Here is a 13,587-nt window from a genome sequence, read left to right on the forward strand (position 1 = left end):
GCCCACGCTTTCACTTTTTTGTGTTTTTGTTTAGCAAAACATATACATATATATACCCATATAATTTATAGAAAGTGAGAAACACATACACACATACATATATATATATAAGAGTTTTAACTTCAATACACTGACAGAGCAAAAATCAATTACAATATCGTCAGTGTACAAACGTTAAAATTCTACATATCGATATATCCACACATCAATATCACACTTATATACTACCACAAGTCTAGCCAATTCAAATACAAATTCAACATTTCAACAATTTCTAGGTTGTCATCGAACCTACAATTCATTTATCTTACTCGGTTCACAATTTATTAATTACTATATTTTCACATATTTCGTAGTTTTTTTCATCACATATTTAAGTTTGATTCAAAGCTATTGAGTTCTGCCTAACCAACTCGTATCATATTATATTGTGCGTGCGCAATGAGGGAGTTGTAAGAAGTACATTACACGTACAACTATACACACATATACGTAAGAGTTTAACTTAAGTGTACTAGCAAAGTACGTACATAAATTACGTCATCAATATATATTATCCCACACATATTATTATCACACACGTTTTATGTGTATATGAGTTTAACTTCAATGCACTGACAGTTAGTGTATATATATATATAGACATATTTGTCCACACACTTATATATATGGCCAACCCTTCACATACTAGTGGTCAATTAGTACCAAAAATTCTAGTTGACAACAAAAAAAGTGCAAGAACAAATACCAAACATCCTATATACCGTGGTATACGTTGTAGAAGTGGAAAATGGGTGTGTGAAATTAGAGAGCCACGTAAAACAACAAGAATATGGTTAGGTACATACCCTACACCACAAATGGCTGCTGCTGCCTATGATGTTGCTGCCTTAGCTCTTAAGGGTACTCAGAATATTGTACTCAATTTTCCTCATCTTGTCAATTCTTATCCAAAGCTCCCTCCCTCACCATCTCCGGACAATATACGTCACGCCGCGGCCACAGCGGCAACGATGATGGCTCAACGAGGTGACGATGGTCGGTCGGGAAGCAAGAGAGGAGCTATATGTAACGAAGAGGGTTCAGTTGAATCTTCTTTGTCGGAAAATTATGCTATGCAAATAGGTAAATATAAATATATACTTCCTTATTTCATTTTATGTCGCATTATTCTACTATGAATATATGTAGTCTAAGCTCATGTTTGACCATAGATTTCATAGCTGAAACTTGAAATTTGAAAATTTGAGTTTTTGAACATACATTTTACTTTGTAAAAATTTAATGTTTTCTGAGTGGAAGTCCTAAATTTAATCAAATTTCATGGTCAAACATATTTCAAAATCTACTCACAAAATTATCTATAGCCACTAAAGAAGAAGAAAGAACTTTTTGAAATTTGCAGATCTTAAATCTACTATAAATGACATTTCTACAACTATAAAATATGTCATTAAGGGTAAAATGTTATGTAATTTTCAGATACATATAAAGATACAATATTATTTTACGAAACATGCTAAAACTGTGTACGTATGTAAGATAGAATTGAAAGAACATATATAAACGGTTGAATCTCCTATTAACGAAAGGGAATCTTCTACCCTAGTAGCAAAGGTAGTTAAAATATTATTTTAGGTTACGATTCAAATTTCATGTGTGACATTTCCTCGTATTTTTTTAAAATCTCATATTGGAATTTCTGATTCCGTCACTAATTTCAGGAAATACGCAAATGATTACGGGTGAGGAGGAATATGTTGATGAGGAAGAATTATTTGATTTTCCAAGTTTGCTTGTGAATATGGCAGAGGCAATGATGCTAACTCCCCCTAGAATAAACTCCACATCTTTGGAAGAGTATTCACCAAGAGACTTTGATATTGAAAATCTTTGGAGTTACTAACCCGCTACAGAGATGAATTTAGAATTTTGAGTTAACGAATTTTAAAAAATCATATGATTTTATTATATATGCCTAAGTGAAGTGATCAATGTAACAGTATCTACAAAAAAGAGTACTATTGTTGGAATAGTTTATTAGTACAATGTCTAATTTGACTTAATTAATGTTGAGATGTCTATGCTTATTAGACTTACCATATTTTATCTAGTTTACGTCTGTATGTTGTTATTCAATTAAGTTGTTACTTATCACAAGAATTTACTCTTAATTACCTTATAAAAATTGCTAAAAATTTCAGAAATAGCAAACATAATAGACATAATAAAACTCTAAGCTAAGGAGGCTACGGTTTGTAAATTTCTGCCTGTTTGTATATTTAAGCTTGCGAATATACAAATAGGGTAAGTATATACAAATTCTGTGTTTATACATTTAGGATTTTTTTCAAAATTTTGTTTGTATATTTCGCATGCCAATAGACAAATAAGGTAATTTATTATGATTTTTCATAAATCGTATACAAATAGTTAGGGTAAGCATATACAAAATTCTGGATTTATACAATTAGGAACTGAATTATACAAATTAGGCAAATAGCAAAAATTGAAGAAATTATAGCCGCGAATTATAATTTTCTTAAATAACTATAGTACCTAATAATGCTAAATGTTTACTATTCTGCATATTCTTTCCTAAAAAGATATAAATTATCTGATTCATATAAATCTATTTTTATATTATCCGTGTATAAAACTATGTAAAAAACTTCTACCTAATTAAAAAGTCATTGTCAATTGTCATGAAAAAAGAGAGGGAGAACCGACTATTATATAGCATGGACCATGGAAAGAAAAATGTCTTGACTGAAATAACATGTTTGGTGTTGAAAGATTGTGATGTTTAAAGTTATAATTTTGGAATTAAGTTTATATACTAATAAAATCGAGTTTTTACTATATATGAAATTCATTGAAAAATTAGCTCGTCAAAAATATTTTTGTGTCAATTTAATTTTTATTTTTTATGAGGTTTCAACTATTAGTATAGTGTGATAAGAGATTTTTTAAAATTCTATCCACGATGTTAGATCTTTTCTGTCTATTTCTATGTCTCGTGAACTAGCCAGTACAACAAGTTTCGCGGAATTTGACTTGTATTAATGAATCACTAATCATTAACTTTGAATTTAACAATAACATATCCAACACAATTCAATAAATAGGGTCTCGAAAAGATAATATATATATATATATTAAATTCGAATAAATAAGTAAATTAATTAATTATATAAATAAATATATTTGACGCCATGTAAATAAGATAGAAATCTAATATATTTCTGTGTTACACTAGAAAGGGGAAGCCCGTACTTTGAACGGGCTCAATTATCATTATTTGAAATTTGTAATATTTATTTATGATATTTCATCGATAGAATTTTAAAAATTAACTATAATAAAATTAAAAATAAACATGATAAATATAAAATATAAATGAAGTCCATAAAATATTTTCATAATCCCATCTTATGAAGGATCTTAAGAAAGTAAGATTACAATTGAAATTTTAAATGAATTCCACAGTTTTCGAAGAGGCAGCATAAAGCATGTTTTTTTCCATTTTTTAATTGGATGAAGAAGAGGCAGCATGTAGCAGTGTTTTTTTTTTTTTTTTAAATAATAATAAAGAGCATATAGTATATATTAAATGAAGAAGAGGCGGCCAGGGGAATAAGCAGGTAGCTCACTCTGCATAGTCAGTTTGCTATTTCTCTTTATTACTATCTTTTTAAAATTTATGTATTCCCCAAAGAAGTCTTGCTCTAATTTGTCTAATTGAACATAGAGAATATAACTTGTCTTTAAATAAAAATTTTGACACCATCACTATTCTAACAAAACTAAAGTTATAAGATTATATAAGAAATTATTTCTTAAGAAAAATAAATTCTTTAATAATGAGAGAAATAAATATTGTCTATAGAAATAATAAAGATAACAACTTCTTTTTAATTTATATTTTTTACCCCTCCCTCCCTCCCTGTGAACTCCTACCTTTTCACTAGTTTTTTTGATGACTCAAACTCACAACTCAAAATTGAAAGTGAGTGGTGCTTATTATTCAAGCAACCCTATCTTATCGAAAAACAAGTTTATAAATAACATTTCATCCCAAAATGTCATTGTACATTGATTATATACTTCTCTCCACTTCCACACATCTGCTCATCGATCTTCACCCTCCCTCATGTATGTATCTTCCATCCCCATCATCCCACAGTACTCTTATTTCACTTGTGTCTTTCATAATATTTATCTAATTTTAAGTAATTATTTTTTAATAATTTACATATTAAATATAAATAAACAATCGATTCATTTTTCTAAAAAATATTTTCCTTTCTACCGAGCATACCCTAAAAAGTATGTTCCTATGTCGACTCATTTGACAAACCTAGTTTTTGATAATATTGATGAAATAGTCAAAGAGACAATGATATGTCTTTTCTTATAGCTGTACAATTTTTTATTAAATATATTTCACTTTCAAAAATCTAAATCATATCTTTTGAGAAGCCGCAATACTTTATATATTTGTTCAATGTCTAAATAAAAGTTTGACTTTACTTTTTAGTACAATATATATATGGCCGACTTCCTTTCTCTTTCTCACGTCTTTTTCCATATTGTCCATTTTTTCCCTCTGTTCTCACTATAGCAAGTTACTCACGTGACGAAATTAAAATTTTAAATTTATGAATTCGTAATCTTACAAAAAAAGGAAAAGAAAAGAAGTTATTTGTATATTAAGTGGATTAATTAATTAGTATGTTATGTTAAAATTATATCTTACAATATGTTAATATTCTTGGTAACATAGAGAATAATTGTAATCATTTGAGTATGGGAGAGATTTAAAGCAAGGAACGCGTTGTGATTTACATCAAGTACACTTATTAAGCAACAGAGTGATGATAAATATTAAAAGGTTATGTTAGTTATGAGATGATTAGCTATAGTAACAACAAAGTTGTGGAGTGGTGTTGAATTTGAGTTTTGATGATTATTATCTAACAATATATAATCATACCATGTTCTTTTTTGCAAGTCTCCTAAAGAGTGTTGGTCATACGGTCTATCATTAAATAGGTCTTTATCACATGAACTAACAAAATTTAAGTTCAGACTGAGTCGGTTACACAATTTAAAAAAATTATGAACTAATACATACGAAAAAATTTCAAACATTTCGAATTCATGGAGAGATCGAAAGTTAAATTTAGACATCAACATCTCCTCAATACCAAACATGTTATTTCAATCAGATAATTTTCTTCCCTGCATTAGTTGGTCCCCCTCCCTCCTCCTATTTTGATGACAAGAACTTTTTAATAGGATAAAAAATTTATTTTAAATTTTGTATATTGATAACGTAAAAAATATTTATAAAATCGGGTATTTAATAGGACTAACGTTAGGTTAGTCCCATAGAATTTGGGATATAAAGGAAAATATTAAAAATAGTATTTACTTGTAAAATGATTAAAAATAATAATTAAGTCGTGTTAGATATTATCCTAATTATTATCATAATTAGCTATTTATTGGATTAAAAATGATCTTTAATCATGATAAGTGTCATGATTGCTTAATTAATATGTTTGGATGTTAACTATGAAACCACTTGTCATTATTTAATTAATTAATTAATGAGTATGTATTTTTAATACAAATCACTTTTAAAATATCATTTGAATATCTCTAATTATATAATCACTACAGACACATATTAGAGTTCATTTAGGGAGAATTATATTTTTAGGTTATTTATAAAAAAAAATTTATATAAAAAATATCTTCAGATTTTTTTTTTTCAAAAGATAAAATAATATCATATTTTTTGATATTCATTTGGTAAGTGATCAAAATTCCTGATTCCTCATTCGTTCAAGTTAATTTCACGGAGATTTTTTTCATACGAGGTACGCGACGCTTTCAACAATTTTCTTCTTATCATAAAATTCGAATCAAAAATTAAAAAATCATCAAATTCATTTTATCACAACTTCAACAAGCAGACCGACAAAGCCACCACAACACTTGGGTTTAACCACGTTTTCATTAATTAAAAGAAAAAAAAAGCAAAACCTCTTTATGTTCTTGATGGCCCTCATGTCTTTATGTACTTAAATAAAATCTGTCTTGTCACCATAACTATTTGTTTTTATATATTAGAAGATGATTTTATTATTTTTAAGTTATTACTACTTTCACTTATAGTAAATTATATTTATTATTACTATAAAATCAATAATAACGATTCCACCAAGTGAGATTCAGAAAGGATGTATACAATTTTATTTCTATTTAAAAATAAAAATGTTATTTCCGATAGATTCACAATTAAAAAAAATGTTCAGAACTATTACTGGTAATTATTCTTTAGGTGGTCAATTTCGTAGTGTAAAATTTATTTTCTCTTTGATACAAATACAATAATGATCACAACAATCTCCTTTAGTACCTATTCGTATGTCAGGATTCAATTGGTTTAGTGACATATAAGTAGAAGCCATCACAATATTGAAAATAATTTTGAGCGACAATTAATTAATGACAATAGCTTAATTGTCACTTATAAATGTGTTTCTTTTAGTCAATTAACACTCTTTGTAAATATCTCAAAATCCTATGATGATATTGGATCCAATTGTAATTAACTAATACCAGTAAAGACTTTAGACTTTAGCACTCTTTGTTAATATACATATTTATTATCGGTAAAAGTTATTTTTAATGTAGTACGCACGATTTCTATGAAATTAAAATGACCATATGAATTTATATACAGCTTCCTCTTGAATTATTATACATATATATTACTAACTTGTGCCTACAAACGAAATTATTATTCACTAACTCTAAATTTTAAATTCGTCTCTGTTCGTTAGTCGTTAATAGCTCCAAAGACTTTCAGCATCAAAGTCTCCTGATGAATAATCTTCCGATGGAAACGAGTTTATTCTTGGGGGACTTAGCATCATTGCTTCAGCCATATTCACAAGCAAACTTGGAAATTCAAACAATGCTTCCTCATCAACGTATTCCTCCTCACCCGCCGTCGTTTGTGTATTCCCTTGCGAAGTCAGAAATTTTAATATAAAATTTTTAATATATATGAAAGAATGTGACACATGAATAGTTGAATCATGACCTAAAATAATATTTTAGCTACCTTTGCTAAATTTCATGCATAATAAAATATCGCGACATAAAATGAAAAAAAGGAGGAAGTATATATTACATATTTGTACTTACCTATTTGCATATCATAATTTCCTGACGATGAAGGAAATTCAGTTGAACCCCTTTCGTTACATATAGCTCCATCCCTACTTTCCAACGACCGATCATCATCGTCGCCTAGCGAGGCCATTGCCTCAGCCGCGGTGGCCGCGGCACGTTGTATATCGGCCGGAGATGGTGAGGGAGGGAGCTTTGGATATGAATCAACAAGATGAGGAAAATTGAGTACAACATTTTGAGTTCCCTTAAGAGCTAAGACAGCAACATCATAGGCAGCAGCAGCCATTTGTGGTGTAGGGTAAGTACCTAACCATATTCTTGTTGTCTTACGTGGCTCTCTAATTTCACACACCCATTTCCCACTTCTACATCGTATACCACGGTATATAGGATGTTTGGTATTTGTTCTTGACTTCGTAGCATGTGAAGCGTCAGTCATGTATATAAAATTTAACTTATATATCCTGACAACGTAATGTACTTGATCATATGTGTATTAGTGATAGTTGGTATTGAGTTGATTTCTGTAACTTTGGTTCAGACTTTGTGTATGTGTTGAACTCAGTAACTTGCATAAATGGATTGTAGGTTCGATAGCAAATAAGGGATCACCAGAACTCATAAAATTCAAATTTTGAATTTGCTTTTGATCATTGGCTAGACGTGATTATGTGAAGGATCGAGTATATATATGTATGTGTTGATATGTCTATATATAGAATTGTAATTTATATACACTGACAATATATATAATTTTGTGTGAACAATTGTATGTGTTATGTGTCAATGTGATTCTTACTACTTATATATTAAGAGTGTGTATATATATATTTTTGCTAAGAGAAAGCTAAAGCGTGGGCATTTCGTGGGTGGGTTGTTATAAAGGTTTTATTAGTTTTGTTGTATTAAGTGGCATGATATTTTATATATATGACAGAAATTGCACACGTATTTTGGTGAAAATTTAGCTTTAATAGCTGTTATCTATTATATATGTCTAAATAAGTCTAATTCATTTCCATGCTGGCAGCATTTATCTCACACGATTTAGTGTGCAAGTGTGTGAATATTTTATTAATTTTATATATATATATATATAATTATTTCTAAAATTATTATATCAGTCTTGCTATAAAAATTTACTTGTTATAAGTAAACATAACCTAACAATATAAAGAGTTATATATTATTAAAGCACAAAACTTGAAATCCAATAGCATGAAGGGATGGGAGTAGAAAATATAGTACCATTGGGAAAAGGGCATTTGCGGAAATATTTTTACCGACGAACTATTTTACTGAGTGTTATCATGTCACAAGGCACGATTATATTAATAATGAAAAAAAAGAAGTTATATAGTTAGATCATATGTTCTGTCCGTACGAGTTTTGCTCCCAAAAGAATAGAGATTGGATTTTTTTCCATCTTCCTTGTATGAGTAATGGAGAGGTATAAAACACTTTGATTGGTTGTTGACTAACGAAAAGCATGAAAGAAAGGTGAAAGTTTTTAAGCTACCCAAGCAAACGTTCTAGGAACATATTTGGAAAGATACATTTTAATTAGCATGTAATATTAATATGCGTTTATCATATAGTAATGAATAACTTGGGCGTGATAAAGCTTTTACTATAGCAATAACAATAATATATTTTAGTGTAGTTTTATAAGTCTAATTTGAATAAGGTAGAAGTAAGACTTTATCCCTATCCATAAGTTATTACTAATAGACCTTCAATGGATGAAAGAAATATAATAGAGTCGCGTTCACTAACATGTAATTATTGATGCATATATAATCTATTTAATGTTAACCAAAAACACAAAGACACAATCAACTATTCCTAAGGTTTCTTTGGGCTCCATTTCATGTTTGATTAATAATACTAAAATAAGAATAAAAACATTTTGAAGATAGACTTAAAAGATTATCCCTTTATAAAAAAGATATGGTAATAATTAGTTTGTTTTTGTGTCTAATATTTCTATGGATGAGAATTAACCAACAAGGCCTCGTAGTTCCAATAATTCCATTGATGGCTACAAGTACAAATGTGCTACTTTTTAAACATATGTTAATGACAAATTCAATGCTCGTCTAGTCACTTCAATTGTGCCAATACCTTAAAACGTTTATTCAAATCCTTTTAATAGTGAAAAGATAAATTGTTTTGATTATATCGATTTACTTCTCATTACTTACGGAAAAACTCACCTGCAAGAGATTACTAGAGCCTAAAGGTCTCAGTAAAGACAAACTCATTCTACACTACATCTAAACGATAATCATATCTTGTCAGAGGCGGAGTTAGGTGGGAGTTCATTGGTTCGGGCGAATCCATTAGCTTTTCCATAGTTCCTATATTTGTATTAAAAAATTATATATATAAACTTGTGAACCCTAACAAAATTGATTGATAACTCAGTGGTAAGTAAGGGTGGTGAAAATATTTTTCACACTAGTCTTGTGGGTTCGAACTCCACTATCAACAAAAAATTCTCTTTTCCTTTTTAAAGGAAGCATGTTTTGCAATATTTTTCATCCTAAACTTTAGAACCCCCAAACTTCTAAATCTGATTCTGCTTCTGTGTCTTGTCTGTTCCTTTAAATACCATTTGCCTTTTCCTTAAACGACCAACAAAATATAATTTTTTTGGTTATTGAAAGAGAAATTTATATATTTAAAAATTACATAGAATTAAATACTAGTATAATTTATGATAATTAATAATTTAAGATAGTTGAAAAGTTAATGAAATATTTTGATAAAAAAGTAGTATTTATTTGACTTTCGAAATTCAAATAATACCAGGTAATTAAATTGGGTAAAAAAAGTACTATATTTATAAATATGAAAGGCATTCAAATCAAACATTTATTCTCTCTCTGGTCCTTTTTTTGACTATATTTTAGTTTCGTTTTGTGATCTGCTGTCAATGCATTGAAATTGGATTGTGACACAAAATTATCTAGAGTTTAGGTTGAAGAATATATGTACACAAAGAGAAATAATATTATCACCCTACTAAAACATTAATACATTGCTTAACCATGTTGTAGTTGATAAAAAAGACACTATTAATAATTAAATGATTGTGCGTACTATACTTCAAAGTTCAAACCTAACTTCAACTTCAAACCAGATATTTGAAGTTTGAACTATACTTGTGATATGCCAACTTCACACCCTAGTTGCCGATAACTTTAGATACATATGTGTGGAGTTTCAAGCTTCATGAAAGTGATTCTCGATTTCAGTCTCGCGAGTCTGAAGTTGTTTATAAGTGGTTAAACTTTAAAAGTCTTGGCTATTCTTTAAATAGATAGAGGTTCTAAATAGTGCATTTTGCCCCAATGCATATAAATCATCTATACCCCAAGCAAATCTGTACGTGGGCTCACTCACTTCAGAAAGGCCCGTCTCTTTATAACTAACTTAAACAAATTATTGTAGTTTTTGTGATCATTTCCACTCTCATTCAACAAACTTAATACGGAGTATATAATATCTCATTTAATAACACAATAGCTTAAATATCCGTTCGATTTTTTATCGATTCCAAATTTACTTTCGAGAAAAATGACACAATAATTTTTTAAAGAAAATTTAAAAAATTCTTTTATTAATATGTAGTAGTAACATTCAGATTATTCAGAGTATTCGAAGTCATACATTAATATTTAAGAAGGTAAATGTTCAATTATCAAGAAGAATTTCATTTCTCATAAAGAGAGAAAGAGATCACAATATACATACATTATATCCCACAGGGGTTATTATAAAGGATAAACTACCTTATTAGACATACATCACTACTATATATACTAATATTATCTTTACTTTCAAATAATTACATATATTACCACTTTTAATATTTTATATCATATATTAATATATTATTTGAAGATACAATTAGATTATTAGATACCCACATATCTTAAAACTAGGATTAATTAATTATCTGCTTAATTAACTCTTTCACTCCAAATCAACCACTATCTCTTAATTCTCCCCTCCCATATTTATTACTCAATTATGTCTCCTCCTTTTTGATTCAAGAATTTCATCGTACAATTTCATTCCAACAATAGCTAATCTACTCTCTTCTTCTCAAGATATCATCACCATGACCGACAAATTCTCCTGAACTCAAATATTATTTTGTATTGTTCATTTATAACTAGATCAAATCAAAGTAACTGCTACAGAGAAAACTTTAATTCAGAGTGTGTCTTGATTGTTTGTCTCCGAAAGAAATGGATCTTAGTTTTGATTATGTTATACCACAACGCAAAAGGATCAAAGGGAGTATTGTAGAGAGTTTTGTTTGTTGGTGTTCTTCTAAGGCTTTCTTTGGTTACCGTGACATGGATTTAGTAGTACCAACATTACTTTGATATAGCCCTTGAAACATGTGTATCCAATATGTAGTAATCTTAATTAAGATCTAAGTTGTATTTTTAGTAATGGGGTGTCTGACCATGTATATGTATCCACCATTAAATTTCGGATACATGATTTTTAACAATACGATGATATTAATGATACGATAGATACTCTACAGTCGTGATTTGTTCCTAAATTCATGTGTTTCAGCTACATTTCATATTTAGATACACATAATTAAATGTATATGCTTATTTTGTATTCGAAATACATGTTTTTGGATATAAAGTATGAAAATTAAATACACATAATTAAATGTATATGCTTTATCTTTTTGTATATTTCATATTTAGATACACATAATTAGATGTATATGCTTACTATGTATTCGTGATACATGTTTTTGGATATAACATATGCAATTGATACTTGATACATCAAATTAATACTAGATACGTATAAAAGATACATGAAATTATAATATTTTATATATATATATATATATATATATATAGATAGATAGATAGATAGATACATAATATCAATACTAGATACCTATAACAAATACATGAAATTAATGCTAGATACTTCTATGATACATATGAATGTACTTGCAGGACACTCATGTATCTAAGTGTTTAATTTGTTGGATACATCATATATTGATAATAGATACATCAAATTAATGAATTTATTATTTTAAGAGTAATAATTTGAAATTAATCAAATTGCATTACCAAGATATACATGTTTTTATCTTATATTAATAATATTAATGAATTTACTATTTTAAAGAATAATAAAATGAAATTAATTATCTATGTATTTTGAAAATCCTCAATTACTCCTCTAATTAAGGAAATTAGTTCCAAACAATTAATTTAAATAAACAAATTTTGTATCTCAATTTTAAAATTCGGCAGATACATGTGTCTCATGGATTCAGACTCATGTATCCTAAGCATAAAATGTGGTACATGAAGTAATATTTGAAACTATTGGGAATCTTAATAATTAAGACCTAAACTAGTGGGATTTATGTGGTTTGCCCTATTATAAAACTATTCTTCATCCACTTAATTTGGTTGTATTTCTATATATGGAGGGGAAATATTAATTATTTTTTCATATTTGGTTGCTAAAAATAATTTTTCGTGGGAGAAAATTAAAAAAACAAGTTTCGTAACTGGTATACTACTATTATTGTTTTCGAGGTCCGCCACCAAACACCCATGTCCCCTCTCGCACTCCCACACCCAACCCTTTATAGTGTTAGTCTAGATTATATATAATTTTTCGTGAAATAATATTTTATATACTGATAAAACATAAAAAATAAATAAGAAAAATACTTACTTTTATATATTACACTGAAAAAAATTTCAATTATTATAAAAGTGTGAAGCACGTTTTAATTTGAAAAGGTGTCAGCTAGTAGTTTGGTACGAGGTTGTTTAGTCGATTAAATCAGTTTTATTATAAACACTTTTTAAGTAATTATATGTGTGTGGCTCTGATAATTAATCAAACACTGATAATATCCAAAATTAATCAAAAAATCATGACTTTTCAACTCATAGCAACCTGTCTTGTTCGTAAATTCTCATTCCGTTTCAACGTGTTGATTTGACACATAATTTATTAACGAGAAAAGACATTCTTATTTTAAATGAGCTAAAAAGAAAAACAAAATAAACAAGTAAAAATAAAAGGACTATATTTTTTATTTTGACTTTTTCACCATCTTATCTCTAATGTGCTTTCTGATTGTTGAGATATAGAACTCCAAACTTTTTTAATGCAATCCGGTGGAACGGTTAGAAAGTTGGAGTAAGCTATTTTGCCTATTATCCAAGATTCCCCACAGTTTTCCAATATTAAGATGAATTTTCAAAATTAATTTCTTGGAGAAATTGATTGATTCAAGCCTTCCAGATGCAAAATAAATAAATAAAATTTCAAACATATGTATTATTACGGTCTATT

At 28.4% G+C, this 13,587-nt stretch overlaps 2 protein-coding genes across 2 annotated transcripts; one reads left to right on the plus strand and one right to left on the minus strand.

Moving 5' to 3' along the window:
• The first annotated feature begins 668 nt into the window (after positions 1-668).
• Positions 669-1,906, plus strand: LOC125834705 (ethylene-responsive transcription factor ERF027-like). Its single transcript, XM_049513842.1, has 2 exons — positions 669-1,125; positions 1,725-1,906. The coding sequence occupies exons 1-2, from the start codon at positions 669-671 to the stop codon at positions 1,904-1,906; spliced, it is 639 nt and encodes a 212-aa protein (XP_049369799.1).
• Positions 1,907-6,766: 4,860 nt separating this feature from the next.
• LOC125834680 (ethylene-responsive transcription factor ERF027-like) lies at positions 6,767-7,961 on the minus strand. The gene is made up of 2 exons (XM_049513817.1): positions 7,225-7,961; positions 6,767-7,042 (listed from the first exon to the last, which is right to left on the minus strand). Exons 1-2 carry the CDS (start codon positions 7,649-7,651, stop codon positions 6,861-6,863), a joined length of 609 nt encoding a protein of 202 aa, XP_049369774.1. The 5' UTR covers positions 7,652-7,961; the 3' UTR covers positions 6,767-6,860.
• Positions 7,962-13,587: the final 5,626 nt, after the last annotated feature.

Source organism: Solanum verrucosum, unplaced genomic scaffold (assembly GCF_900185275.1).
Source record: "Solanum verrucosum unplaced genomic scaffold, falcon-dt-bn FXZP01000149.1, whole genome shotgun sequence".
NCBI lineage: Eukaryota > Viridiplantae > Streptophyta > Magnoliopsida > Solanales > Solanaceae > Solanum > Solanum verrucosum.